Source organism: Talpa occidentalis, unplaced genomic scaffold, assembly GCF_014898055.3.
Source record: "Talpa occidentalis isolate TD23 unplaced genomic scaffold, MPIMG_talOcc4v2.1 talOcc4.16, whole genome shotgun sequence".
Lineage (NCBI taxonomy): Eukaryota > Metazoa > Chordata > Mammalia > Eulipotyphla > Talpidae > Talpa > Talpa occidentalis.
The window spans coordinates 11,896,640-11,923,976 of NW_023601653.1; the positions used below are offsets into that span (position 1 = coordinate 11,896,640).

The 27,337-nt window shown below is 40.7% G+C and overlaps 1 protein-coding gene and 1 long non-coding RNA gene across 2 annotated transcripts in view; one reads left to right on the forward strand and one right to left on the reverse strand.

The window, feature by feature from the left end:
* Positions 1 to 5,501: 5,501 nt before the first annotated feature.
* On the reverse strand, positions 5,502 to 6,846 carry LOC119248253 (uncharacterized). Its single transcript, XR_005125881.2, has 4 exons — positions 6,595 to 6,846; positions 6,159 to 6,252; positions 6,044 to 6,072; positions 5,502 to 5,711 (listed from the first exon to the last, which is right to left on the reverse strand). It is a non-coding gene; the product is annotated as an uncharacterized LOC119248253 (long non-coding RNA).
* A 44-nt stretch (positions 6,847 to 6,890) lies between these two features.
* Positions 6,891 to 27,337, forward strand: part of CUNH12orf42 (chromosome unknown C12orf42 homolog) — a 97,260-nt gene continuing 76,813 nt past the window's right edge. The window contains 1 exon segment of the mRNA XM_037515228.2: positions 6,891 to 6,964. Coding sequence (XP_037371125.2) covers positions 6,953 to 6,964 — 12 coding nt within the window. The 5' untranslated portion in view covers positions 6,891 to 6,952.

A 27,337-nucleotide genomic window follows, 5' to 3' on the forward strand; every position in this document is an offset into this window, starting at 1 on the left:
TTGTAAAATGGGGGGTAGGACTGTAGCTACCTCAAAGGGTTCTTGGGAGGGTTGACTAAAATATGGCATGTAAAATACTTAGGACACTGAGTACTTACCTGGCACTTAAGCTTTGTAAGTATCAGCTTTTGTTGTTGTTTCTTAAGTGATTGCCACCTTTGTGTAGACGAGGGAATTGACACTTAAGGTCAAATAACTTGCACAAGGTCACGCAGTAGGCAAGTGGCCACCAATGGCTTGAAATCAGGTGTTTATGTCTCTAGTGCTTAGGTTATGATGCTTCTGTATGTTTTCTTACAGGAACCCGCAGTGCAGAAGGGAAGATCACACACTTTTATGTAATTGTTTCCAGGTAAAAAAAGAAAGATCCTAAGGGAGGTTCTGTCCATATGTGGAGACAAGGGACATGTCAGAAGAGTGACATTTCATAGCAACATTAGGGCCAACTGCAATACTCTTACATCACCTGAATTGTATTTCCAGTTATTGGTTGTGAATTTTTGAACTGGACTTTTTTTTTTTTCCTATTTAAGTGTTAAATTTGGAAGCAAACTATGGGAATGACATCCCCAATGGCTTCAATGTTGCTAAGACAGAGTCAAAAGCTTGAAAATCTGCTTGGAAATGCTTTCTTTATGATTCCTGTGTCCGCCCTGGCTGGAAAACAATCCCTCTACACACAAGATTTATTAACCTTGGCTGATCTTGTGGCCATTTTCCATCCCTTTTCCTTTAGTCTTTGTATTTTTATAACCACTAAGTACTATTTTAATCTTACAGTTCTTTATGACATTAGATATTTTCCCAGTGATTCATAACCACTGACAGATTCTCTAGTTTCCTTTTTAATAAGTATCTGTGTTTTCTCATTCTATTAATTTGTTGAGATCCCCTCTAAGTGCCCATCCTTCATCTGAACCTTTCACGAGTATGATTGGAACTTTTTTTCATAGGAACTGGAGAATCTTGGGGTTTCTGTTTCTAACAAGTTGGCTAGAATATTGTTGAATGGAGCTTTACGTACCATAAATAACAGACAAGGAAGTAATTGTAACTTATCTTATTGCTGCAAAAATTATGATGGGTGGTTGGTATTTTACTATCACTGCAACACTAATTATAAAAATCTCAGAAGGAAAAAAATCACTTGCAAGAAACTATAGCATACTTTGCCAAGTGTACCACCTTTCCTACCATACACTGGGTGTTCCCAAATTAGCACACATCAGGATCAACAGGGTAGCTTGATTATACTTGATTATTCTACCATCCAGGAACTCTGATTTGGAGGTCTGGGGGAGTCACCTACAGACATGCAACAGAATGATGTCACAGAGAGTAGCTGAGGGGAGACTAGCAGAAGGAGGGCTGCTAATTTATGACCATGTGCAGTTGAGTTACACTGAGACCTGGGTAACACAAAGGCCAGGTTCCATGAAGAACATTCCAAGTAGAAAGAGCAGCAAGAGCACGTGCCTCATGTGTTTGTGAAGGAGACAGGGAAACAGTGTGACAGAAGAATTGGAGAGTGTCCAGATCAAGAATCCTTTCAGGACCATTGTAAGGAGTTTGTTTCTCTTCTGTTTCGCTATAATTGCACGGTGTCATGATCTCATTTCTTTTAAAGAGATTGCTTGGACTACTGTGAGTTGCGTGACATGGTATAAGCCAACTGAAGACTGTGGGGTCTTGTTGAGAGCTGATGGTGGAGAGCGTGTCTAAGTTGGAAGGGAAGGGTGAGTCAGTATCAGTTGGCCAAGTGAAGGGGGTGAAACTGAGAGAAGTTGAATGATAGGCTGCAGGGAAAGATGGCCTCCAGGTGACATGGATTCCAGGATATGGTAAAAGTGGTGGATGTAAACATCAGCTAGGATGGGCTGAAGGATGCTGACATCTTTTGAATGGACTACCTTGTTCTAGTCATACTCATTTTCTAAATGTTTCCATACTTGCTCTGCTTTGTCCAAGAGAATCTAGAATGTGGACTTTTGTCTCTTTATTTCAAATGTTTGCAAACTAGTTTTAAAAATAACAAACTATTTTTTCCCCCAGTGCTAACTAAAGAAAAGATGTTTGTGGACTGACTTTGGCTTGTGACATCCATTGAATGGTCTTCGAGCAGCGAATTTGTACAAGTGATGCCTTTGTGTAAATTAGGGAAGTCCCCTCCTTGCCCGGATTCCACCATCTTAAGGAAAGCTGCCCCTTTATACACACATATCAATGATGATGGCATGAACATGGCACTGTTAGAGTTGTGCACCCCAGTGTGATACTAGTTAGTGACTTTATCTTGGAAGGAGAATACAAAGTGGGAATAAAAGGAAATAGACGAGGGCAGTGTGTGCTGGAGCCATCTTGTACGGGATTGTCAGAGCTGACTGTGTACATCTTCCAATTCTGTATTCATTAATGTCACCCTGGCAACTTGAAATCAGCGATGGTGAGTATTTACACCAGGTAAGTGGCACAGGCTATGAAACAAGGTTCTATCCTTCCAGGGAGTTGGCTGTTAAATGACTATCCACCACTGGATAAGATCATGTCATGGAAGCCTTGAAAAACATTTAGAATTTAGATTTGGATTTTTGACAGTAGGCAAAAGAGATGAGAGATACTAATCAGGATTCTTCGCTCTACATCTTTTCTGGCCTCTTCATTCAAATGACCTTCTGCTTCTGACATAATTAAAATTCTGTTTTCCTTTGAAGGGATGACTCCTTTGCTTTCTCCTGGAGTGGAGACTGCACACATCCTCTCTCATCCACATCCAGTCACAGAGGAAAGAAGGGAGTAGCATACATTTGTCTGCTTTTGCCTCTTTCCATCTTTACTCTTCTGCTCTTCACTAATCCCATCTCTCCTGACAGTCACGGTTATTGCTCAGACATCCTTCACCTGAACACTGAGTCAAGTTGCTGCTGATTTACCCAAAAGAAAGCTTTGGTGCTTCCTTCCCAGATGTCCCATCTATTCCAAGGCTCTTCAGTCTCCTGGGAGACTGTCTGCTCCTGTGGGTGACCCACTAAGCATCCTAATCTCACGATCTTGTAACTTCACCAGTGTCAGGGCCGTTTTGTCACTGTTCCACTTCAGAGCCATGTACCCACAGCCTCAGTGTGAAGCCAACTTAGGAACTGCTGAACCTATGAAATGTGGTTACGATGACACTTTTTTCTAGGTGACAAGTAAGGTTTCTAGGTTTCAGTAAGGCTGGCAGTGACATGATGCATGGAAGGCACAGTAAACGCCTGGCATAGAAACACAATTCTGAAATCCTGGTACTTCTTCCCTCTTTAGTTTGAAGTATCATTTGAATTTGATACAAATGGCTAATGTTTAGGTAGTAAACTTTCTGCTAGGTGACATCGTTAGGAATCTTTGTTCTTTCTAGCACTCGGGAGCTGCGGGCATCCAGTATTATTGGTGCCAATTGTGCTAACATGCACAACACAATACCCACCCTTTTAATTACAGAACATTCTTGCAGTAAAGTGACACTGATTCTCATCTGATTAATATTTATAGTTTTCACTTTTGGCTAAATGCCAGCTATCTTCATCATGTGAATTTCCTCGGCTCCCCGCTCCCCTTTGCTGTTCCTCTTCTGTTAGCTTATTTGTGTTGGCTTATATCTTTGTTTTACTCAGTCAAGGGTGTTGTGGATTTCTCAAATCACAAGCTTTCCACCCATGATTTTTATATCTAATTGTAAGTGAGCAACAATGAATTTCATGTGACTTTTAAGACAAACACTTGAACACTTTCATTTGAGGGGGTGCAGGGAAGGGTCACCATTGACCTTGACTTTGATCCTTAGTCAACTCTTGGCTCCCTAGTTAGTAAATTAAAGGTGTATTATATACCTCTCATCCATGCCCTAAAAACTCCATTTGCTCCTCTTGGAATCCTAAAGCCTATATTCTGACATATGAACCATATTTTGAGCAGTTACTGCAAAGGAATTTTTAATTTCATCCACAAACATTGCAAGCGTGGGAATGTGTTGACCATAGTAACGTTATGATGCACTACTTGTTATATGTGATCATTTCAAAATATGCAAGCTCAGGTGTGCCAGAGGTGAAATTATTTTTCCTGAAGCAGGAAGACCACACACACCAAGGATTCTATCTTAAAAATCGCTTTCTCTTCCATTGCATGACCAATGCCACTGAACTAGTTTTGTCCTCATTATTTTACGTTTGGGCAATTTCAATAACATGTTAACTGCTCCCTTTCCCTTCTTCCCATCCAAACTCAACTTCTCGTGTCTAATAACATCCAGCAACAGACATAGCACTGGTTTCCAAATGGTGTCGGGGTGCACCAGCGTTCCCACAATTGTCTGGATGAATGAGGTTGTGGGCAGGGAACTGAGTGTCAGGCTCCATCTCTACTTCAACTCGGCAATACTTCTCTGATCAATTTTACTGTATTTGGGTTTTTTTGCAAGATTCTGTTTAGAGTAAGTGTTCTGCTGCTGAAAAGCTATTGGTCCTCTAGACAAAGTCCACATTCTTGGCATGATATTCAAATTCCTTCTCCATATGCCTCCATACCAACATCCTATCTTTCTTCTGTATATTATTTCGCTCACAAAAAAATCGCTTACTCATCATTCTTTAAACATATATGCTCTGAAGCCTTTGTTCATACTGCCTCTCTTTATCTGGAATATCTTCCTTCTGGGTCTACTTGGAAAATAGGTAATTCATTCATTTAATGACTATTTGTTGAGCATCTACTATCTGCCATTCCCTGTTTTATTGGGCTGAGGACTTACACTGATTCTTCAGCACCCAGTTTATAGCATCTTTGTGGCACTAGCCAGGCAAAATTACCTGATGCTTCTTCTATACTTTCATTATACTTGGTCATGCTGATTTAATAGCAAATTATATTATGCCCCAATTTAAGGAACAATCCACATCTTATTAATGAATATATATTTTTCTCTTACAGTAGATGCTGGTTAGGTGCTCAGAAAAGATTGATTGGGTAAATAAATAAAAAAAATTATTTACACCTACCCAACAATGAGCTCCATAAGGCTGGGGGTCGTTGTCCCATTTACCTGGCAGATGATAGCTGGAAAATGATTATTTGTTGAATGGATGAAGAGTTATTTCTGACCTTGTCCACACACAGAATGGTTGGGGTCACGCTCATCCCTCTTCTTTCCGTATATTTAGAAGTACTTTGTGAACTGCAGAGCATGCCTTTTCAGGTCTCTCAACTTTAATTTATGAAAGTCACTATTGATCTTTTGTGCAAGTTCAATACTTGTTCTTCCCCCCTTATCTTTATGCCAAAGCACATGGATATCTGGATAGGTGACTTTTTTTCTCTTGCATGTATTTCTATGCAATGACAGGTTAGAGGGATTTTTATTTACTTCATGGTAACAACAAATTTTAGAAATTGCATTTTAGCCATAAAATTAGTCTTAATTATGATGTACTTAAAAATCATAAAAGTATGGGAGAAATCTTATTCGACATCGTGGAACTTTATTTGGAGAAGACACGTAGTACCATCAATATCACAAATTTACATTTGGTGTAACATTAAGGTTTTTTGTTAAAGACAAGAAAAATGACTGGAGCAAAAGGCAAAAAGTTAGAAAGGAAATGAACAATTTAATAATTTCTTTAACATGAAGTGTCACTTTGAAAAGAGATCAATTTCTGTGTCTTCAAAAAGCAGACCTGTAAGAAATGGGCTTGAATTACTAAGTTAGCTCAAGAAAGGTTGTTGGTTCTCAAGGGTTGCCAGACCCTGGAATGAGACTAAAAGGGGCTTTCTTTAAACTTTAAAAACAAATTGGGGGCCTCCGCGGTGGCACAGCGGTTGAGCACTGGGTTGTGAAGCTGCCCGCAGCCTCTGCAGTGCCGGTTCGATCCCCGGCTGCTCCCTGGCCACCGGAGGAGGGTCCCACATGGCGCGCAGACCTCTCCTGCCACCCGCTGCTCCCCTCAGCAGTGTACTTTGTCAGTCTGCCTGTTCTGCTCCCCGCTCTGGCTCTGGTGAATTCTCTCACCCTGCCGTGCTTCTGACTGTACCCAGGGCCTGTATAAACAAACAAACAAACAAACAAATAAATAAAACATGCCTCTTAAAAAAAAAAAACCAAAAACCACAAATTGGGATTTTACCTGGCTGGAAATGTTTCAGGTATTAGGGCTTCTGTGGGCGTCCAGCCTGGGACTCAGTGATTTTGACTTTGCTGCTTCTGCTGCAGAGGACTGTCTAGCCCAGAAAGAAATTAAAAAATATATATTACCAGTTGTGATTAAAACCTAACACCTCCTTGGGTCTGCGTCTATGGGAAGCTGGTGTAGGGGTTAACTGATCCTGCTTTGTTTAGGGCCAGGGAATCCCAGCACAAAAGTGCCTGGCCTTTGTTGCTGCAGCGAGCATCCTTGACCAGCTGGGGGTGGGGTGGACATGGGGAACCACAGGGGGCAGATTTTCCTGGAAAGTTTCTAAACCACAGAGCGTGACTTTGGATTCAAAGTGTCCCGAAGTGGTCGCTGTCCCAGACTGCGGCCTAGCTCTGCCCCCTGCCGTCGACCGCGTCACGCATTGCACCTTGCACTCAAAGTGTGAGCAAGAGGAGGTCGCTGGAAGGGGAATTTCAGAATTTCTGGCAACTTTTAACCTCCAGAATTCTTCTCCGGTGGAAAAATCAAAACCCTCTCCCAAGAGTAGGTTCCCCTCAAACACTGAGTCCTTGTCTTCTCGGTGTGGGGTGGCAGCGCAGCAAGTCAGAGGAGAGGTGTGCCAATCCTCCAGGACTTGGGTGGCAGGAGCTGGGGCGTTCTACCCCCGAGGCTGCCCCCATTGTGGTTGCCCAGCGACGGCGGGCGTCGCGGCGCCCCGGGGCACCCGCCCGGCCAGGCCAGCTCCTCCGGAGGCGGCTGCGCTCTGCGCGCAGGGAGCACGGCCCATGCAGGTGCAGGTAGACGCCAGGACCGCGGTTCTTGCGCGCTGGGTGGGATGGCGGGGCTGGGTCTTTTGCTGTGTGCAGCTTTCGGGGATGCCAGTCGCCGCGGCGCATGGGGGGCGGCTCGGGCGCGGGTGCACAGCCCCAGGGAAAGCGCCGGGCGGCGGCGCCCCGGCGGTGGTCGCGCGCCCCGCGGGCCCCGGGGAGCCTCTCCGGCTGCGGGCGGTGCAGGAGCGCCCCGCCCCCGCCGCCCAGGCCCGGACCGAGACGCACACGCTCCTTAATCCCCCGCCCCCCCGTTGCCCCGGCGACGGCCCAGACGAGCAGGTGATGCATTGACAGCGAGCAGATGGTCCCCCGCGGAGGCGAGCGCGGCCCACAATGCGCCCCGCGCGGCGATCCCACTGCCGCCCCCCGCGCCCGGCCGGCCTCCGCGGCCCGAATGCTAATACGCGAGGTCGAGGGGAGCTGGGGTGCTGCGGGGCGGGGCCACGGGGGCAGCGGAGGGCACGCCCCGCCTGGCTCTCAGTCCAGCTCACCTCATTTTGCTGAATAGCCTCCCCAAATCCCCAGAAGAGCTCCTGTCTTTAAATACCCGGAGAGGAGACACACTCTGAGCACCCAGCCCCGGCCTGGTTCGCTGCAACTTGCTCCTAATTCTCCCCAAGTGGTTAATTTCCATTGAGATAAACGCTTCACCCCCTCCGCTTGCGCCCCTGAGCCCCATTCTGCAGTCCCGACCCACATCTGCTCCCTGCTGGCATTCAGGCTTCAGTCTTGGAAGACCGGAGGAATGGATTTACCACCCGACGCCACCCCCACCCGGTCGGGGCCGGCTTCCAGAGTTGGCGCTGACACTTGCTAAAGTGTGGAGACATGTTATTTATCTCACACGCCCCCTCCCAGGGCTCCCCCTCCCACCCAAGCTTCAGGGTCTTTTCGATAGCTTCCCTTGGCCTTTCTTGCTGGAATTTCAAAAATAAATCACTCTTCTCCTGTGACTGCCTTGCTACCCCCTCCCGGGAAACCTTCCATTCACATACCCCCCCCCCCCATTCATTTGACACCCCTCCCTCTTACCCTATTCACCGCTGTGTGGCAAATTGAGGCGATCTTATAGTAAGGGCATGAAAACTGCTAAGCACTATTCACAATTTTAATACTAACTTCATAGCTGTCACATAAATTCATTCCCAAGCCTAGTCTATAATGGCCAAGCAGGAACTTTAAGGGAAGGGAAAAAAAAAAACAAAAACAAAACAAAACTGAAGACACTACTATGGTGTCTTTCTTTGATTTGCAGGTGTTTTTTGAAACCATTACTACAGTAACTGCAGATAGCTTTTTCTAGCTGCCACATAGAGTGCTTAAAAAAATCCATCCTCCTTTTTATTTTACAGTAGATAAAAAGTGCTAATAAAGGCATTTAAAAAATGGAATGGAGAGAGAAAGAAAAGGAGACTAGTGAATAAAGTTGGGACAATATGGGGTCACAGAGCTGTCGCAGCTAATGTCATAGAGCGGCTGTTGGGCAGGAGTACAGAAAACTTCTTGTTTCTTGATTTTTATGGAGATTTGGTGCAAGGCATGGAGCTCTCTCTGAACAGGTTTAGAACAAGTGGCAAAGAAAGAAATCTTCACAATGAACTCCCTTCTGATGGGCTTTCTGCCCACAGACACCTGTGATTTACAAAGAGGCATGGCAGAGGACAAAGCGGGTGGAGAGGGCCAGGCTATTGTGGGGAAATGATGCCTCTGTGCCCAGGGCACTGGCAGAGGCTTGTTTTATTTTGGAACTTGTTTCGGAGCCTTGCTATGCAGATGTACAATGAGAGAAGGTGCATTCGACTCTTCTGGTGGTTCGTAATGCCATTTTCAAATGCTCCTATCTCATCTGAGTCTTCCTTTTGATAAGTGCTCAAACTAGAGAATATTGTAATCACCAGAATGCAGGGATAAGTGACTTACATAAATCTGGAAGGCAGGGGAGTTAGAAATCATTACCTAAGACTTAGACAGCAGTGGCTAGAATGTTCACTTGAGGGGGCGTACAACGCTTACAGTTATTTAAAATTTTAGGATTTTTTTTCCCCCAGGAAGGGTAAACATGTATGCTTATTTCCTTTCTATATCTTGCCTTATTCTCCTTTATCTCTTGAAGTTTGTTTTTGTCTATCTCTTTTGGCTTTTGCTTTTCCCCCGTTCTTTGTAGCTTCTTTCCCAACAATTTTAGGTGACAAGCAAGTATATAAAAACAGAAGGAAGTACAATAAAGAATTGCAAGTTGTGGGGGGATGTCATTTGGATATAATGGCCAGGGGAAAACTATTGAAGTAGATCACAATTTACCGGGACCAAATGAAAGCAAGTGAAGGAACAGAAGGAAGAGCAGGGCAGAACAGTGCCAGAGATGTGCCAAGGAAGAGTTTCAAGTCTCCTGAGTCACCAGAGGGGATATGGCTGGGACGCTGTGAGTTTAGGTGTAGAGCCCAGGCAGGCCCGGTCATGGACAGCTGTGGCAGGCATAGGAAAAGGGTAGATTTTAATCATAGGGACTAGGGATTTGAAGTGATAGCATTGGAACTGGCTAGGGAGCTGTGATAATAATCTAGATTCGAAGCAGTGGGGCTCCTGGGTTAAGATTATGTTAATGGAAACAAAGACAATGGATGTGGCTGGGAGCTACTTTAGAGAAAGAACAATGATACTTGAATGTGAGCTGATGAGAAAGGAGAGACCATCAAAGTGTGTAGATCTCAATGACTTGACAGGGAGTGGGGAAGAGATCAGAACTGGAAAGCAGTCTTGGAAAAAGGTGTGAAGCAAGAATTCTGTTTCAGCATGCTAATTTCAAAAGGTTACTGTGGAGACCAAACGAAATGGTGGGCTTAGGGGAAGAAATGGACTGACCCAGCCCCTAGAGATTCCCTAGGTGTCTTGGGATCTGTGATGTGGCTTAGCAGGAAGGAGTGAGCTAGGCAGTAAGATTCCCCACCTCCTTAATCTGAACTGGAAAACCTGAGGCAACCTCATAGTTAATATTAGAGGAGTTCACAAGTCTGGAGAAATAACCATTGCTAAGCTGGAGAACTAACCATGTAAGTAAGGATCATGGTCAAATGGATGACGCTAATAAGTAGAAGCTATGAAACCTAGTGGAGGGGAGGAAATGATTTGTTGGAGGGAGGAGAAAGTGACAGAGAGAAGTAAGTTTATGTAGAGAAGCTGTACCATGCGACTGGAGAGGAATATTTGCATAAAGGTCTACAAAGGCATGCAGTTGACATCTTTAGTTGCTTTCGAGTCTGATCGAATCTCTTATTACAGACTATGAAACCATGCGATGGCATGCAAATTGCTGCAAAGTCTATGTAAGAAAAAAGATAAACCACAAACACATGACATTGAGAACGAGACAAGGTCTCTAATAGGTTAGGGGTTGTGTTTGGGAAGTAAATAATACCTTCTCCTTCAACCTCCTGCTTCATAGACTGAAGACCTATTGAATCAATGTATCAACTATATTAATGTAGGGCAAGCCCCTCTCTGTGTAAAGGACTTCCAGTAAAGGTGAATTGGGGCTTGACACTTGACTTTCAAGTCAAATGGATTTCCCTCTTTGTCCATTCTGAATTGACTGAGATAGCATGAAAGTCACAGCAAAAAAGCGGACATTTAACATGGTAACTGAAAGGCCTCTGTGCCAAGGTCTGTGAGGTGGCTTCCCTTGTAGAAACCAGGAGCGCAGACACCCTGCAGTGTCTGGGTAGAGGGAGGCAGAAGAGGAAGCAAGATAAAAACAGAGTGAGAGTTCTACCCTTCTTACTTTTTCAGTGGTCTAATTCCTGGAAAATTTAACTCAATAGATTTAAGCCATTCTCCAATGTCACTATTATCTCTTGAGGGGAGGAGTAGGTGTTTGTTTTTGTATTTTCTTCTGAGGAGTAAGGTGGAAGCTACTTACTTACAATGCTAAGAAATGGAATGGATAAGCTATGGTCTCCTCTTGAGAGAGAGATTTAGGATATAGAAACCACTGTGCAGAATTTTGTGATGATACACTTTAAAGTCTCAAAAAATTATATCAATGGACAAAAATAATTGGAGTTAACTCAGGGAGACATGGAAGACTGTATGTATAATAGTCATGACAAAGATGAAAAATATTTTCAAATAATTAACTCCAAATGATGCTTAGAGCCTAGACAGCTTTATAAGTGAGTTCTCTTAATCTTAAAGAAATGGAAGAGCTATAGGGTATGAAAACTAATGACCATTTACTAACTCATATGGTAGCCAAACTGGACAAAGGTGGTATAATTAAAGACAGTCAACAAACTATTTTATTTGTAAATAGGGTTCTAATTGTCCTGAAGAGCCCATAAACACATTGAATTCATCAGGGCACATAAAATATACCAAGTAATAATACTGTGCATTATTTCAGGATAGCTTAATACTAGGAATTCTAGTAAATATGTCACATTATGAAATGTATCACAATAGTAAGATAAGCAAGCAAAATCACATAAGAGTGCTAAAAAAAGGATTTGATAATATACAAGTATGCCTTATAAAAGCTTTATAAATTATAAGCAGATATATCCTTATTTAATATAGTAAAGAGTCTATCATAATTACCTTACTTAAAAAAACTAGAGGACTTATAAATTACAGCTAAGACAAGGATAACTACAATGTCACTATTATTTTAACATATTCTGAAAATTTTAGGAAATTAAATAAGACATACAGAAACAAGTGGTGTAACCAGTTGAAAAGAAGAAAAGTAAAAGATCACTAATTGCAAATAACATATTGCTCACCAATACAATGTGAAAAAAAAATCAATGAAGAAATGACCACCTTAAATAAGCCTTGATCAGATGCCAAATATAAATGTAAAATTTAGTAATTAAAAATATTAAGAAAGTTAGAAAATATAATTTGTTTTTTGTTTGTAAGGGAATTGCAGACTAATTATCCTATATGTCTATCTAAACAAGAAAACAAATATTCCAGATAAAATACTTTAAAAGCATTATAAGATTTCTGAAGTCCCATGTAGATAGAAATCCTGGGAAATAATTGAGTGCCAGAACTTGGAATACTTCTGCTAAATGCTGGAATCTAAGACTTTAGCTTTGATGGTAAGATAGAAGAAGGGCTGTTGGAGATAAATTAGGGAGACTATTCTGTAATATAAAGTGAAGATCATAAAACTCTATGCCAGTGTTAGAAAGAGCAATAAATAAATCTGATTATACAGAAAATGTAAGAAAAAAATGCTCATTAAAATTTTATGCTGGGTAGATTAAAAAAAGGTACCCATAATTCTTATAACTACAAACTAAGCTTCATACATATTTGAATCTTAACTATATATTATATACACATGCAACATATATTTATACACACATACATATATACATATATTTGGGATCTAAAAAAAACTCTAGTGGAGAGTTTAAAATTGTGGGCACATGTCGCTTCTCAGACTTTTGGCTAAGATCAAGTGTAAAATTTTGAACACATCTCATTATGACTTGATTTTTATTGTATTTGACAATGTTAAGAAGAGCTGGTTTACCTATATTAATACCATATAAAGGGCACTCTAGGAAAGACATATTTATAGAGATAAAAAAGAGGGCTACATAATAAAAATATTAATTTTTTGATAAGATACACTAACTCTAAACTTTTTTGTAGTTGTTTACAAACTCTCAAAATTAATAAAACCAAAATTGACGGAATTATAGAAAAAATAGACCCCATACATTCATCAGATATTTTAAATATTTTTCCTCAATAATTAATAGATCAAGTAGATAAAATATCAGGATATAGATGATTTGAACAACACAGTAGGCTTGATCTAACGAACCATTATAGATTATACCCAATAACTGGAAAATATTGACTCTAAACACATATGAATATTTATAAAACTTGAAAACAGAGACTATAAAACTATCCTTAATATTTTTCAGAAAATTTATATCAAACAGATCTTTTTTTCGGATAAAAATTCAAATAATTTAGAAACTATTAGCAAAATGATAACTGGCAAACACAATACATCTAAACAATTTATGGGTTAAGATATGGTAATACAAATTCAAAGGCATTGGAAATGAGTGATAAAGCATTACATTTCAAAATGTGGGAGGCAGACAACATGATACTAGAAGAAAACACAACTATTTAACTGCTAATATTAGAAACTAAGACTGACTATCAATGAGTTAATAAGAGCAGAATAAACTCCGCAAATATTTAAGAAAGGCAGTAATTAAAAAATACATGACAGAAATTCAAAAATCAGGCAAAAAAACATAAAACACACAAAGGTAAAAGTTAAGTTGTTTCTTTGAAAAGACTAATAATGATAAACCTCTGAAAAAATTTTTCCAGAAAGAAGAGAGAAATGCAAAATAAATACTATTAAGAATTAAAACATGAGGGCCTCCCCAGTGGTGCAGCGTTTGAGTGCTGGGTTGCGAAGCTGCCCGCAGCCTCTGCAGTACGGGTTCGATCCCCGGCTGCTCCCAGGCCACAGGAGGAAGGTCCCACATGGCGCGCAGACCTCTCCTGCCGCCCGCTGCTCCCCTCAGCAGTGTACTTCGGTCCTTCTGCCTGTTCTGCTCCCCGCTATGGCTCTGGTGAATTCTCTCACCCTCCCACACTTCTGACTGTACCCAGTGCTTGTATAAATAAATAAATACATCTTTAAAAAAAAAGAATTAAAACATGAACATTGGCCTGACACTTCCATGGCGGTGGGGAAGGGGAGTTAGAAAAAAGGAGGGATGAGCCCAATGGACTGTGGTGGAGGATTATGGGTGATTTGGTGGTGGGAGAACTATGGTGATCACACCTGAGGGGAGAAATTATTGTAAAAAAAAATCCAAGGGTAAAAAATAATGGTAGTTTAATTTTTTAAAAAATGACCATGTACTCCTAATTATTAGATAAAAGCATAAGTAGTGTTGAATACGTTTATTGTCAATAAATTTGAAAATCTAGAAAATAAAAGAATAATTTTTTAGAAAACTTTAATTTACCAAAATTGATGAAAAGAAATAGAAAACATAAGTAGCCCTATAACCATGTAGCAAATTGATCAATACTTACAAAAAATCACGTCAGAATAAGATGGTTTTACTATTGTAGTCATTATTTAAGGGACAGGTAATTTTAAACCTATACAAATGCTATCAGTAATTGAAAAAGAAGATTCTCCAAGCAATTTTATGAGATTTTCATAACTTGATACCCAAAGAAAAATAAGGACATTATAAGGGGAAAAAAACCAAATTCACTCATGATTATTGTAGAAATTAGATTAAACAAAATATTAACCAACAAAATCCAATGATATGCTAAATTAAAATATGTTATGGCCAGGTTGTTTTTATTCCATGAATGAAATTTAATTAGTATAACATCACTTTCACATATTAAAACACAAAATGTGCTGCTGTCTATGGACTTATAGGTGCCAGTTATTAACCTTTTGTATATTGTTTTATTTAATCTTTTGAGGCCATATAGCACACATTTATTATTTTGTTTACTCCAGAAGAATATTCCCTTCATTCGACACTAGTTTAGAGAAATTGCTCCCACCACTCTCACCAAGTGGTTCTGGGATAGACCAAGCACCATGTCATGGCCTCTTGGCTGTGAGTGGACATGTGATCCAGTCTGCACCAGAGTCCCCACAATGGGAGTCCAGTGGTTGACACATAACCATACTCAAGCCAACCGGAATTCCTCCTCTTCATGTTTTAATTCATGCTGGAAAGAGAGGTTGGAATATTAAGGATAGCTTTATAGTCTCTGTTTTCAAGTTTTATAAATATTCATATGTGTTTAGAGTCAATACATCTAAACAACTTATGGGTTAAGATATGGCAATACAAATTCAAAGGCATTGGAAATGAGTGATAAAGCATTACATTTCAAAATGTGGGGGGCAGACAACATGATAGTAGAAGAAAACACAACTATTTAGCTGCTAATATTAGAAACTAAGACTGAATATCAATGAGTTATCAATGTTGGTTGGAAGTTCCTTTTGGGTGAAAACCTGCTAGGATAGGAGCCTGGAACTGCCTGTGGTCTGAGAAGTCAATAGTTGGAGAAAATGGAGTCAGGGACAGGAGTTGAAAAGTTCTGAGATTTTATAGGGTCTCATTTTGTACATTTCACAGATGAACAAACATCTTAGAGCAGTTAAATAATTACCAGAGGTCATGTAGTTAGTAAATAGCTAGTAAATGGGAGATTGACCTTAAGTCATCTGACTTCAATGCCCATATGTTCTTTCCCATTGTTAGATGATATGCTGGCGTCCATATTCATAAACAGTCACTCTTGTCATTCTGTCTGGTTTCGGAAAGCACTGACTAGGGGAATGTGTGCTCTGTTTTGTTAGCAGGGGACAATTCTCGATCATCTATACATCTCATATTCCAATGAATCTGCTCACCTGACACTCCAGGGCTGGTTGGAATGGCGAATAAGCTCCATCTTTTTTATAGCAATTCTAGTGGATTAGAAATGACTACCTAGAATTTTGTGCTGAAAAAGATTCTGGGGCTGCATGTGTTCCATCTAGCAGGAAAGGTGGAAAGTGGGGTGGCGGAACTGAGCGACTGACTTTTTACATGTCTGATAATGTTTGGTAATTTGGGTTACAATTTGGAACTAGGGAGTTAGATGTTTTAGCATCTAGGGAGTATTGAATAAAGTACTCTTTATATTTCAATTTAAAAAATGTATCAGTTGTTAACCAGGGGCTTACAAGTGAAACCCCTCAATAGTTCCTTCAATAACAGGATGATGCCATCTTGTAATGATGGCATTACACCTTCTGAAAATGCCCAGACTGTCCTCCACCACAATGATAGGGACAGAAACATGATCTGAATTTAGATTCTGGAATTGAATGTCATTTGTTGGGCCCACTTTTTTCTGGTGAGAGGGATGCTAAATCACAGCCACCATGAAAATTATTATGCACTGGTATTGTTGAACATTTTCTAACAATCAAATTGGGCCTCACATTTTGTTGGTTGGAAGTGCCATTTCTCCATCTTTGGCTCAAGTTACTTAGCAATGGCCAGTCCAACTATGTGCCCACCATATTGTTTTGCATGTTTGACTACAACATTGACAGATTAATAGGAAGGGTAAATAGCAGAGCACAACTGCAGGGGCCCAGTGTGGGGCAGCAGGATTGACTGCTCTGGACTTTGTTGTGTTTGCTTAGAGGAAGCCGCAGCAAAAGCCTGCTGGGACGAGGTGACCCGGGTCATAGGCATTTGTTTCTTGTCTCTATAGAAAACAATTGTCTTCTCAATGGAAGATGGCTTTTTCTGAATCTACATGGTTCCACTGACGAGGAAGCATTTGCCATTCCGTGGTGCTTGCTAAAACACACACATACAAATAAAAGGCCACACAAAAGTTCAAATTTACTGTATTCCCTAGAGAATCTTCTGGTTCAGGTTAGCCAGGAGAGAAGTCTGACTTTGGAAAGTTTATCTTGAGGCTCTTTAAATCTTCACCTACTTGGTGCTAACGCCTCACATTTGATGCTTATGAAGTTTTTAATAAAGTTTCAAAATGATCCAGCCACCTTCCCAAACCCCGATTCATGAGGGCAGAATCCATTAACATTTAGCTCTATTGACTTTGTAAACTCTGGCTTGGGTGGAAAGGCATTTTGATTTTAAAATTGCTCTGCTGTGAATTGATGTGAGTGAGGTCATTAATAATGAAGAAAAATCTACTTCGGGCAAGGTTTAATCAACAAAAAGTGGTGATTTTTATTTAAAAGCAAGAAATATATTTCTGGTTAATTTCTTTGAATATGGCTGATTTTACATTTACAAAGTATCATCGTTCTTTAGAATAAGGTTTGCTTCTAATAAGAGTCTAAAGGGATCTTCCTTGATTTTGGGGTTAATTCCTCTCTCTCTAAATATACACACATATTTATGCATATGTATTATTGACATATTTATATACACATGCATATGTATACAGACATATACATGCATACTATATGATCAGCCAGACAGTTCACTTGACTTGGTGGGAAAAAGATGGAGACAGAATGGCATGCTACAATTTTTCCTTTTGCTAGTTTTAATTTATCATATGGGAGTGGCTGTGAGGTTTCTAACCTCTCTTTCTTCCCTACCCTTTCACTTATTTTCCCCTTCTGTTCCTCCATCTTCCTAGGGCTCAGGCCTTCAGAAATCTATATAATGTTCCTGGGAGGAAACCTTTAATTCCTGACTGCTACTTCAGGTCCCTCTGAGGGGAGCAGTGGGTGAGACAGGAGAGGGATCTGCTGCGCCATGTGGTTAGCTCCTTGGCCAGGGATCGAACTTGTGCTGCAGTGGCTGCTGATAGCTCCATAGTGCTGAGACTTAACCCCTGTGCCACCAGGGAGTCCCTCCCCACATTTTAAGCAGTTTTTATTTTTACTGAAAATGTCTACTCAGTAACACTGGGCTGGGACCTAGAATTCATGGGTTTCCATCCTGAATTCACCATTAAAGCTATACAACCCTGGACACACCACCTTACCTTTGGTACGTCACACACTCTATGAAGTGACTTTCTGTTTCCAATGACTGATTTTTATGGTTTTCTAAATGGGCCAACTATATTAATTTTATGGCCAAGCCAAGTTTCACATAATGCATTTTGTATTCATAAACTAAAAAATGTGTCTAGACGTGCAATTTTGCTTGTCAAAACTCAACATGGGTGAAAGTACATCACTATGATACCCTCTAATTTGGCTGCTGAACTAAAGTTTGCAGCTTTTCAGAAAGCAATTTGACTGGATTTCCAGTATCAAGTTTTTTGTTTGTTTGTTTGTTTTTAAAGATTTATTTGTTTATGCATACAAGAACTGGAGTACAGGCCAGAGGCATGGAGGGTGAGAGGATTCACCAGAGAGTGAGTGGGGAACAGATAGGGCAGACTGACAAATACACCGCTGAGGGGAGCAGCGGGCGAGACAGGAGAGATCTGCTGGGCCATGTGGGTTGCTCCCTGGCCAGCTGGGGATCGAACTCATGCTGCAGTGGCTGTGGATTGTTTCATAGATTGTGTTTTATCCCTTGCGCCAGCAGGGAGGCCCCAGTATCAAGTATTTTGATATATCCAAAGCAGTGATATCACTCCTCCCTTCTAGAATCTATCTTAAAATAATCTATCTTAAATAATTAAAATAATTAGCAACGCATGTGTGCATATGCAGTCATGGAAGCTGTCTCTTTGTCCAATAATCAGGACATGTTCTGGTTATGAATACATACAGTGATGTGATAAGGCCACAAGGATTATATCTTTAGGGAAAAAAGTGTTCATATACAATAATTTTGCACAGAGTAATTAAAATCTGCAAGAGGAAAACTGAAAGAAACATTCAAGATATCTAGCCTCGATACAAAAAGTTATAGCTATTGTGGTGATAAACTGAGGCATGTCAACTATTTTAAGAGTTTATTTGAGCAAGAAAGGATTCTGATTGGGCAGTACCAAACCTGAAGTGGTTAGGAGCGTCCCATGGACGGGAGATCTGGGAAAGATTTTTGTAGAGAAAAAGTGGAAGCAAAGCAAAGAAATTCTTTGATTGACTGTAGTTTTAAGCCTGGTTGGCTGTTTATGATTGTTTATGTGATTTCATAACTTTGGGGCAATTAAGGCTAGATTTTAGTTTACTTACAAAATCTACCAAGGCATCAGCATTACATCAGCCTAGTGACCTCTTGCTTTAATTAATTTAACAGGTGTTAACAAGACTTATTGTAGTAATCATTTCCCAATATATACAGTATCAAACCATGATGCCGTGTGTGTGCAAGTAGTATAATGCTCTACGTCAATTATGTCTCCATAAAAATTTTTTTCCAAAGATATCTAGATAGAATTATTGGTGATCTTGTCATTTTTTGGGTTCTTTTTGTTTTATAAAAATCTATAGTGAAAGCCAGGAAAAAGACTAATTACAATAAAGTAAAAATCAAAATCAACCAGCAACTATAAATCAGAGACACACTACGGGGTGGGGGGGGTGGAGGGGAGTAGGATCAAAACAAGGGTGGGTGGGAATTGTATGGGGACTATAACCAAGATGAAAAGGCATACATTGTGCAAAAATGAAAAATGATGTAAAAAATCTATGAAAGAAAAAAATGAAAAAAATCTATAGTGAATATGTATTTTCTTAATAATAATGAGAAAAAGGAATTCCTGGGAGTTGTTAGATCAATGGCGCTGAGAGTTTGCTTCTCTCACGCCAGCCTTCTGCATTTCCCCCTTCCCCTAAATCCTTCCTTTGAACCCAATTGGACTCTGAGACTGGCCCCTGGCTTGGAGATTGTGAGATGGGCTGGGCTGGGCTGAAAAGGGGAAAGCACAACTGGAGGTTCCAGTGGGCCCAGCTGGAGCAAAGTTTGGCCTGAGGTCTTGGAGAGCCTGTGGGAGCCTGCAGGCAGCAGACAGTCCTGCATGTGGCCTCAAATCTACAAGGCTATTAGTTGGATTTTGCCAGAGTAAATTACCCCCGCTTTGCAAGGACATTAACAAATTACCATGAAAATGCTGTCATCACTGGCACAAATGTCTCTCAAAGGCTCACTTCAGTGGGGTTTTTTTGTCCAGACTCCTAAGATTCACTTGTTAGTTCTACAGAAAAGGGGAGACTGAATCTCGAGGTAATTTGTACTTTGGGTGAATTCATCAGACCTGCTTTTTCCCATAGGGTTTGTTTTGTGTCCAGGCTTATGTATAACTCTTGTAAATGGCAGGAGCCGTTCTGGGGGCACTTGAAATGGGAGAGAATTCCAAAGTCGCTGCCTCATGTTACACACCGAGAGCAGAGGAGATTGCCTCTCAGTCAAGAGGAAAAGTGGTCTGTGTTAAGAACAAGGAGAATTTTATCTTTGAAAGTCTGGTCCAGGAAACAAGTCCCCGTTATAATTTATAGGCGGTTTGCAGTCTGAATTTACTCTCCTGGTGAATAAAATTACATAAGCATCCTATAAATGTAAATATCACATGCATTACGTTTATAATTCTATGAGCAACAAGTATCTTTCGTAATCCAGTGAATCTTAAGAAACTATGCACAGGATAAATTTGGAGCTCAGGAGAGCAGACCACCTCTAGGAGGAAAGCTGAATTTTGTTTATTGACTCCTCTTCAAATGCCAGCATTTTGCATTCGTCTGAAGATTATATCTCAATAAAATTTTAAAGCAGGCAGAATTAAATCAGGAGCATAGTCAGCAAGCACATTAAATGATATCAGTAGCATTTATTATATATTTATATTTAGCATATATATTTATGTATAGGTTGAACTTATATAACCAAGTTGAGTTCTGTTCTTCTAATGCAACCACACTCAGGAATGTTGTTTTCTAAGGCACTTTGTATATGACTCTTTCTATTTTGTATTTATTTAAGTTTTCTTTAATAAATTTTGTTTATTAAATTTTATTTCTTTAGTAAGGATTGTTTCTATTTTAAGATGGATGGACCTCTTTTAGTCTGTCTGAAGTCCCGGTGGAAACTAAATCTAACTCTTCTGGTGTCTTTTCTCATATGTATACGGTAACCAACTAGGAGGCTAAATATATGCTTTGGAAACCAGCACTGTGGACAAAAAACAACAAGAACCTCCTCCGGCCCAACAAAAACTCCCCAAGTGAGGATTAAAAACCCACTAAAGTAGAGAGAAGTTTGGTTTTTGGTAATTTGTGAGGAGGTTTGCAATCAGATAGGTAGTAGATTCCAGCCTGCGTGACCTTTAGTGTGAATGAAAGGCATACATTATTTTGAATTGCATATGACAGTGGACACGACTATCTTGTCAATGTTTTGAGTTCAAAATATCTTAGTTTAATCCTTCCCAAATAAAGTGGGTAAGTTTAAGCCCCAACATCTGAGCTCTTAAAACAGAGGGCACTTGGTGAGGTGACTTGGCAAAGGGGAAATGCTTGTCTCACATGGGTTATAGCTACACTCTTGGCTCTACTGCCATCCTGTCAAGACTGATCTGGTGCTGAAGGATCCTCTTCCAAGCTCATGGGTTGTTGGCCTGAGGACTCAGTTCCTCTCATATCCCAGGACCCGATGCATACGGCTTCTCATAAGCAATTGCTTGCTTCTTCTAGTGCAAATGGTGGCAGGGAGAGGGAGAGAGAAAGTGAAAGGGAAGTGGAGGAGAAGATAGATGAAGAGAGGCCAGACCAAGGTGGAAACCTCAGTTTTTCTTTCCATTGCTTGATCTTAGAACCGGTCAACAATTGCTGTTACATTAGAAGCCAGATGTTACTTTCAACTCACCTGGGAAAGTGAAGGTGTCAATACTAGGAGTGAGGGATCATTGGGGACTATCTTAGAGGCTTCCTCCTACGAAGTCCTCCAGGAGGCCCTGATGCTTGCTAAAATTTGAGAACATTGAATTACAGTAAAAGAACAAGAGGATTATTCAGAAGAGTTTGAATCTTGTCCACCATGGACTATGGAGTCCAGAAGTCGCAATGAAAGTTTCATCACTGGAGTCATCATAAATCATGCATTTTGTAGCAGCATTAATGTTTTCCTTTAATCAGAGACTTTAGTTTCTTGTTGTTTAGTCTTTGTACACATGTGTTTGGTGCGTGGCTTTTAGGAGCTATGGCTTGAGTTGGAGAAGGTGGGCTTCTGTAGTCACTGATGATGCTTGGCGGTATTGTGAGGGCTCTTCACTTTCTGACTGTAAACAATGATTTTGTCTGTGTCTCAGCTCTCTTCCAGGCCTTTTCCAAAATGGGCATAACTAGTTTTCCAAGTTATGGTAAGGTACATCGGCATAGCTGAATCTTAAACTCCACTGTATCAACCCTTGGGTCCAGACTAAGTAAACATACAAAAGATTGAGATCCTTATGAATGTGATTGTAAAACTTTACACTTGCACAGCCTTGGCAATTTCCAAAGTTCTTTCCATGTATTGATAATTTTGAAACAATAGGATAAAAAAGGTAGGTATTATAATCAGTTTTCTGTTTGTGGAAATGGCACTCAAGAAGGTTAAAGAGATGAGAAAGAGTACTGGATGTGGATGAAATAATTTTTACCAGGTGTTAGTTTTGAGAAAAATTAAGGAGGGAATGAGAGAAGTTTATAAGGGAGGGAACAAGAGAAGTTAGGTGACTTACTTAAGGTCACACAGCTGGTAAATACAGAACTGAGTCAAGAACTTAAGTCTCGGCACACTATACAGAGGGGAGGAGGGAGCAGGATCAAAACAAGGGTGAGTGGGAATTGTACGGGGACTATTAACAAGATGAAAATGCACACATTGTGCAAAAATAAAAAATGATGTAAAAATATATATAAAATTAAATAATAAAAATAAAAAAGTTTAAAGAAAGAACTTAAGTATCTGGACCTCAGTATCAGAGTTTTCACTACCACACTCTGGCATTTTTGAACCAATTTGGTGAATATAAATGCATAAATGGCAAACACAATGTTATGGAAATATTTTATAAATGCAAAGTGCGTCTGGAAGGCAGTCTATGCATATTTCTCTAATCAGGAAGGTATTGTTCAACTTCTTAGCAGATCTAAAATTTTCTGACTTTAATTTGTAAACCTAAGATATTGTCTGTCCTCTAAAATGGACAATGTAATGCCGAATTTTGTTGTTAGGGAATTACGAAGCGCTCTTTGTCATCTTCAAAAATAATGAAACTCTGGTGTGGTTAAAAAAGAGATACTATTCTTTTGTTGTTGAAGGCAAATGCTTAGGTTGCCAGCAGTCTTTTGCATTCTCTCCAAGCATGTTTGAAATAGCATATTTGCATATATGTAAGAATAGAGAATAAAAATTTCATCATAATACAAGAAATGAAGTCCAAAAATTGTACTCTCATTAAATGTATGCTTCACTGGAAGTTAATGAAAGACAGTATTTTTTGTCAATCTGAACTCTTTTAAGGACTATAAAAGTAAAGATCAACTTAATGGTATTTGTAACAGACTGTATATTGCACTGAGAAAAATCCCCAAATGGTTATGGATAGTTATGGATAAGATTTATTTTTCTTTATTTATCATATAATAACTGGGGTTTAGGCCAGAGGGGCAGGGCGTGAGAGGATTCACCGGAGACAGGGAGGGGAACAGAACAGGTGGATCTACTGAAATACACTGTTGAGGGGAGCATCAGGCAAGACAGGAGAGGTCTGCTGTGCCATGTGGGTCAGCTCCCTGGCTGGGGATCAAACTCGCGCTGTAATGGCTGGCACTAGCTTGATAGTGCTGAGACTTTAACCTCTGTGCCACCAGGGAGGCCCATCTGGATAGTCATTTCTTAACCTGCTTCTGATCCACTTATCCCCATGATCAGAATTTCAGCTTGTTAAAGGATAGGAGCCAACTGCCAATTATCAGATATCCAAATTCATATTTAACATATGCACGTATGCTCACATGTATATATTTAGCTCCTAATTTACAGATGGGCTTTCTTACTAAACTCTGTTTATAAATAAGTTGTTTATTACTCAAAGTTTAATTTCTCATAGGAATCTTCCACCTGAAAACATTTAGTAAGTGCTCAAAGCTGGAGCCTGAAGCAGCCATCGTCCTGTGGCTGGATTCTGAAGCCAATCTCAGAAACCTTTTAATGTAGAACTGCAGCTCGTATGCATAGGCAGACTCAGTCCTCAGCCTCTGACCTCAAGTCCAGCACTTGACCCTTCTCACAGAGATGGTGACATACTTGCCAAACCTTTTTACTCTTGCTCATGAGCATGCACTGACTACATTTCCCAGCAGCCCTTGCAATTGTCTGGCCACGGAATTTATTCTTGTTCACAAAAACTTATGGGAGTGGGGGAATCTCATGCCCATGCTTGGCGCTTTAAAACCTTCCCCAGCATTTCCTCCTCTCAAGTCTTCTTGTCCACTGATTGCCAGAGTAGGTTCCCAAATCCCTTGGGGTTGACCAAGACCCGGAGTCATCGTGTTTTGTTGGATATGAAATTTCCATTCCACATGGATTGTTGGATATAAAAAAATATTCAAATGTGTGAAGCTTACTGGACTTTTGGGATTTATTGATCACAGGCAGCTAGCATTAGCACTTACTCCTTCTGAGTCCTATGCCTTTTGGGGTTGTCATTTTGACCTGAGCTTTTTAGGAAGATGGGATGGCAGCAAGGGAGGGAAGCCAGGAGGAGACGCAGGGCACAAGAAGCTCTTGAGGTAGTTGAGGAGGAAGGTTTCTTGCAGCAGAGATAGGAGTAGGGGTAGAAGGATCCCCATAGTTGGGTGATGTTGAGCCATAGAAGTGTCCATCAGCCATGGCAAGGACGCCATGCAAAGCTAAGGCAACATCATCTACAATGCTGTCTGTGCTCAGCTTGCTTCATATAATGCCTTATTAATTGGGAATTGGTTTTAGAGAAGTAAGTGCTGCTTTTCAAAACCTTTAAATTCTAACTTAAGGTTGTGTCTGCCATTGGAGAAAATGCAAAACCTAATTAGGAAGCTGGGGTAGCCATGAGAACTCACCTGTCAGCTGGGCCAGGAGGCCATGCTTTCTCAAGGCTTCTCTTGGCCAGTGACCAGTTATGACAGGGAAAGCCCGCCTGTCCTGGGAGACGAGGGATTCCTCTGATGGCTGGCTTTGACTGGAGGACTTCCTGAAGGTCTAGCTGTACCTTCCTTAGATTGGATGGTGGTCTAGGGAGCTCTCTCTCAAACTTCCTTCTCTCCTTTCCTTCCTCCCTTTTCCTTGGGATCACACTCATTCCTATTTTCTCCTATAGGCATTTTCCGCAATACATTTCTTGCACATTTAATTAATCTTTGTATCTGCTTCTCGGTGGATCTGAACTAAACCGGAAGTCATTCTAATCATTTGGAAGAGTAAAATGGGACCTAGTTCTCGTCTCCTCTCATTTCCTGATCAGGTGAGATTCTATTATGGCACATGAGAGCCTGTCCTGGAGTTGTATAGGGCACCCTGGGGAAAGAGACCTACGTGGTTGAACAACTTGAAATGGGACCATCAAGTTACAAAAGGAAAGAGAAAATATTTCTTGCTTTGAAACCCAAGATTCCTGCTGGAGGTGGGAAAACAACCTCCAAAGAACCAACATTTCTTAAGGTATTATTAAGCTGAATGTTTTCCATATGGGATCTCATCAGATTATGAAATGAACATCCATTTCAGGTGGATATTTTCCTCCCAAAGAGGCGATGACATTCAGAGGGGGTCAGTGACATGCCCCAGGCCACATCTGGTAAGAGGCAGAGCTGGTCTGCACACAGATCTCCCCCATCCACAGCTGTGCGTCTGCAGGACAGAGACACAAGGTTGAGAGAGATAGTCTACTTTGCCATGTCTTTTCAGAGAGCGGTGTCCCAGCGGAAAAGTGCTGTGTATTTTCTTTCTTTCAAGCTGGTGCTGGAAGCTGACCCGTTTCAGAGTCTGGAGAGAGAAAGGTCTCCTCCCCTGGTCTGCTGGATTTGCCCCTGATCTCCTCCCATTTTCTTTTTACAAAATGTCTCATAATTAAAAAGTACAGATTCTATACAGACACAGAGGCTTTTCAGTATAGGCTACATTGCCCAAAGTGGTTATTATGCATGGATGTGCTTAGAGAATTAGATTTCTGTGGTCTTGACTTTAATTGCCCTGTCTAGATATGTGATTAAGCTTTTGTTCTTTGTTTCAAGATGACCAGTCAATAGAGTTTTGTGGTTTTAATTTCATCTGAAGTGTTGTTGGAGAACGGGCAACAGAACCTTGTGCTTTTTACTCTCTTCTCTTTCTCAGTTCCTGGGATCATTATTCTGATATTTTCAGATCTTATTAAACACCAAGGGCGATATCAAATAGCATTATGTTAGTGGCCCAATGTTTTGAGGGCAAATGTGGTTTTTCAAATTTTTTTTAAAAGCATAGTATAAAAGGGCAAAAAAAAAAAAAGATTGCATTTTTCTTGAGCCTTTTCCATCCTCCTGCCCTGAGGACAGAGACTATAAATGTGAAACTTGTGAGAAGTTGAAGAAAACTCAGTTTAATATAAAATTGTAGGCCCCTGTCTTTGAATATCTGTTACCATGGCAACCGATTTAAAAGCTTGAAAGACCAACCTATTTAGGCAACTGAACTAGCTGATTTTGAAAGTATGGGAACTGAAAATATTTTTAAACATACACATGTGCTGACCTCGCTGACACAGCAGTCCAACTTTGCTGTGGTGACTGGCTGGAGGGACAAAGGATGGAGCTCAGGAGCAGCCTGGGCACTGAGGAGGTCACTTTCCTCATTGTTCTCAAGAAGACCATCTTTCGGGGAGCTTACATACCCCTTGCACCCAAGTACAAGGGCACTAGGAACTTTAAGCCATGGGTGAGGGACAAACTAACAGCTTCTGGATCCCAAACTTCAAAAATAGAAAAGTGAATTTCCTTTGAGAAACACACTATTCACCCAGTTCGTGGTGTCTTTTATTAACATTATTAGAAGTGACTTTGGGGGGGATGGGGGTGGGGGATGATACAGAAATTTAGTCTTAGCCACATGTTCATTTAGAATTGCAAACTTTCAGAATTTTCCCCTTTTCATCTTATGTGTTGGGTTCCAAGCAGAAAAAAATAAATGAAAGTCTCCAGGGACTTCAAGAAAAAGGTAGAAGTTCCTTGAGGATGGTGATTCCTTGGTCATTTCGAAGTCCAAGTTAGCCAGGAAAGATTAGGTAGGAGGGAGAGGAAGCATCAGCTCAGCCGTGCTTTCCCGTGTTGTACCTGAACTGCTTAGATTCAAAAATTGCATTTTTCAGGCCAGGTTTTGGGCCAGATAATTTTTTTCTTCAATTAAGTTTTTCATCATCCTGATAAATTTTTTGAAGCAGCTTATATATATATGTGTGTGTGTATATGTATTAAAGATTTATTTATGTATGTACAGAAGAGCTGGGGTATAGGTCAGCGGTGTGTGGGGGGTGAGAGGATTCACCAGAGACAGAGTCGGGAGTAGAACAGGCAGTTATACTGAAATGCACTGCTGAGCGAGCGGAGCAGCAGGTGAGACAGGAGAGGTCTGCTGCGCCATGTGGGTTACCTCCCTGGCCGGGATGGAACTCGTGCTGCAGAGGCTGCAGATAGCTTCACAGTGTTGCATCTTAAAACCCCTTGTGCCACCAGGGAGGCCCCAGATTATATATATTTTTAAAAACCAGGAAAAGGAGACATAAATAACAAATAGCCAATAGGCTTTCCCTAGGTTGCTAACTTATTTGGTAAAGGAAGACACAAGAAACATCCTTGGCTCAGTGAGGCATTTC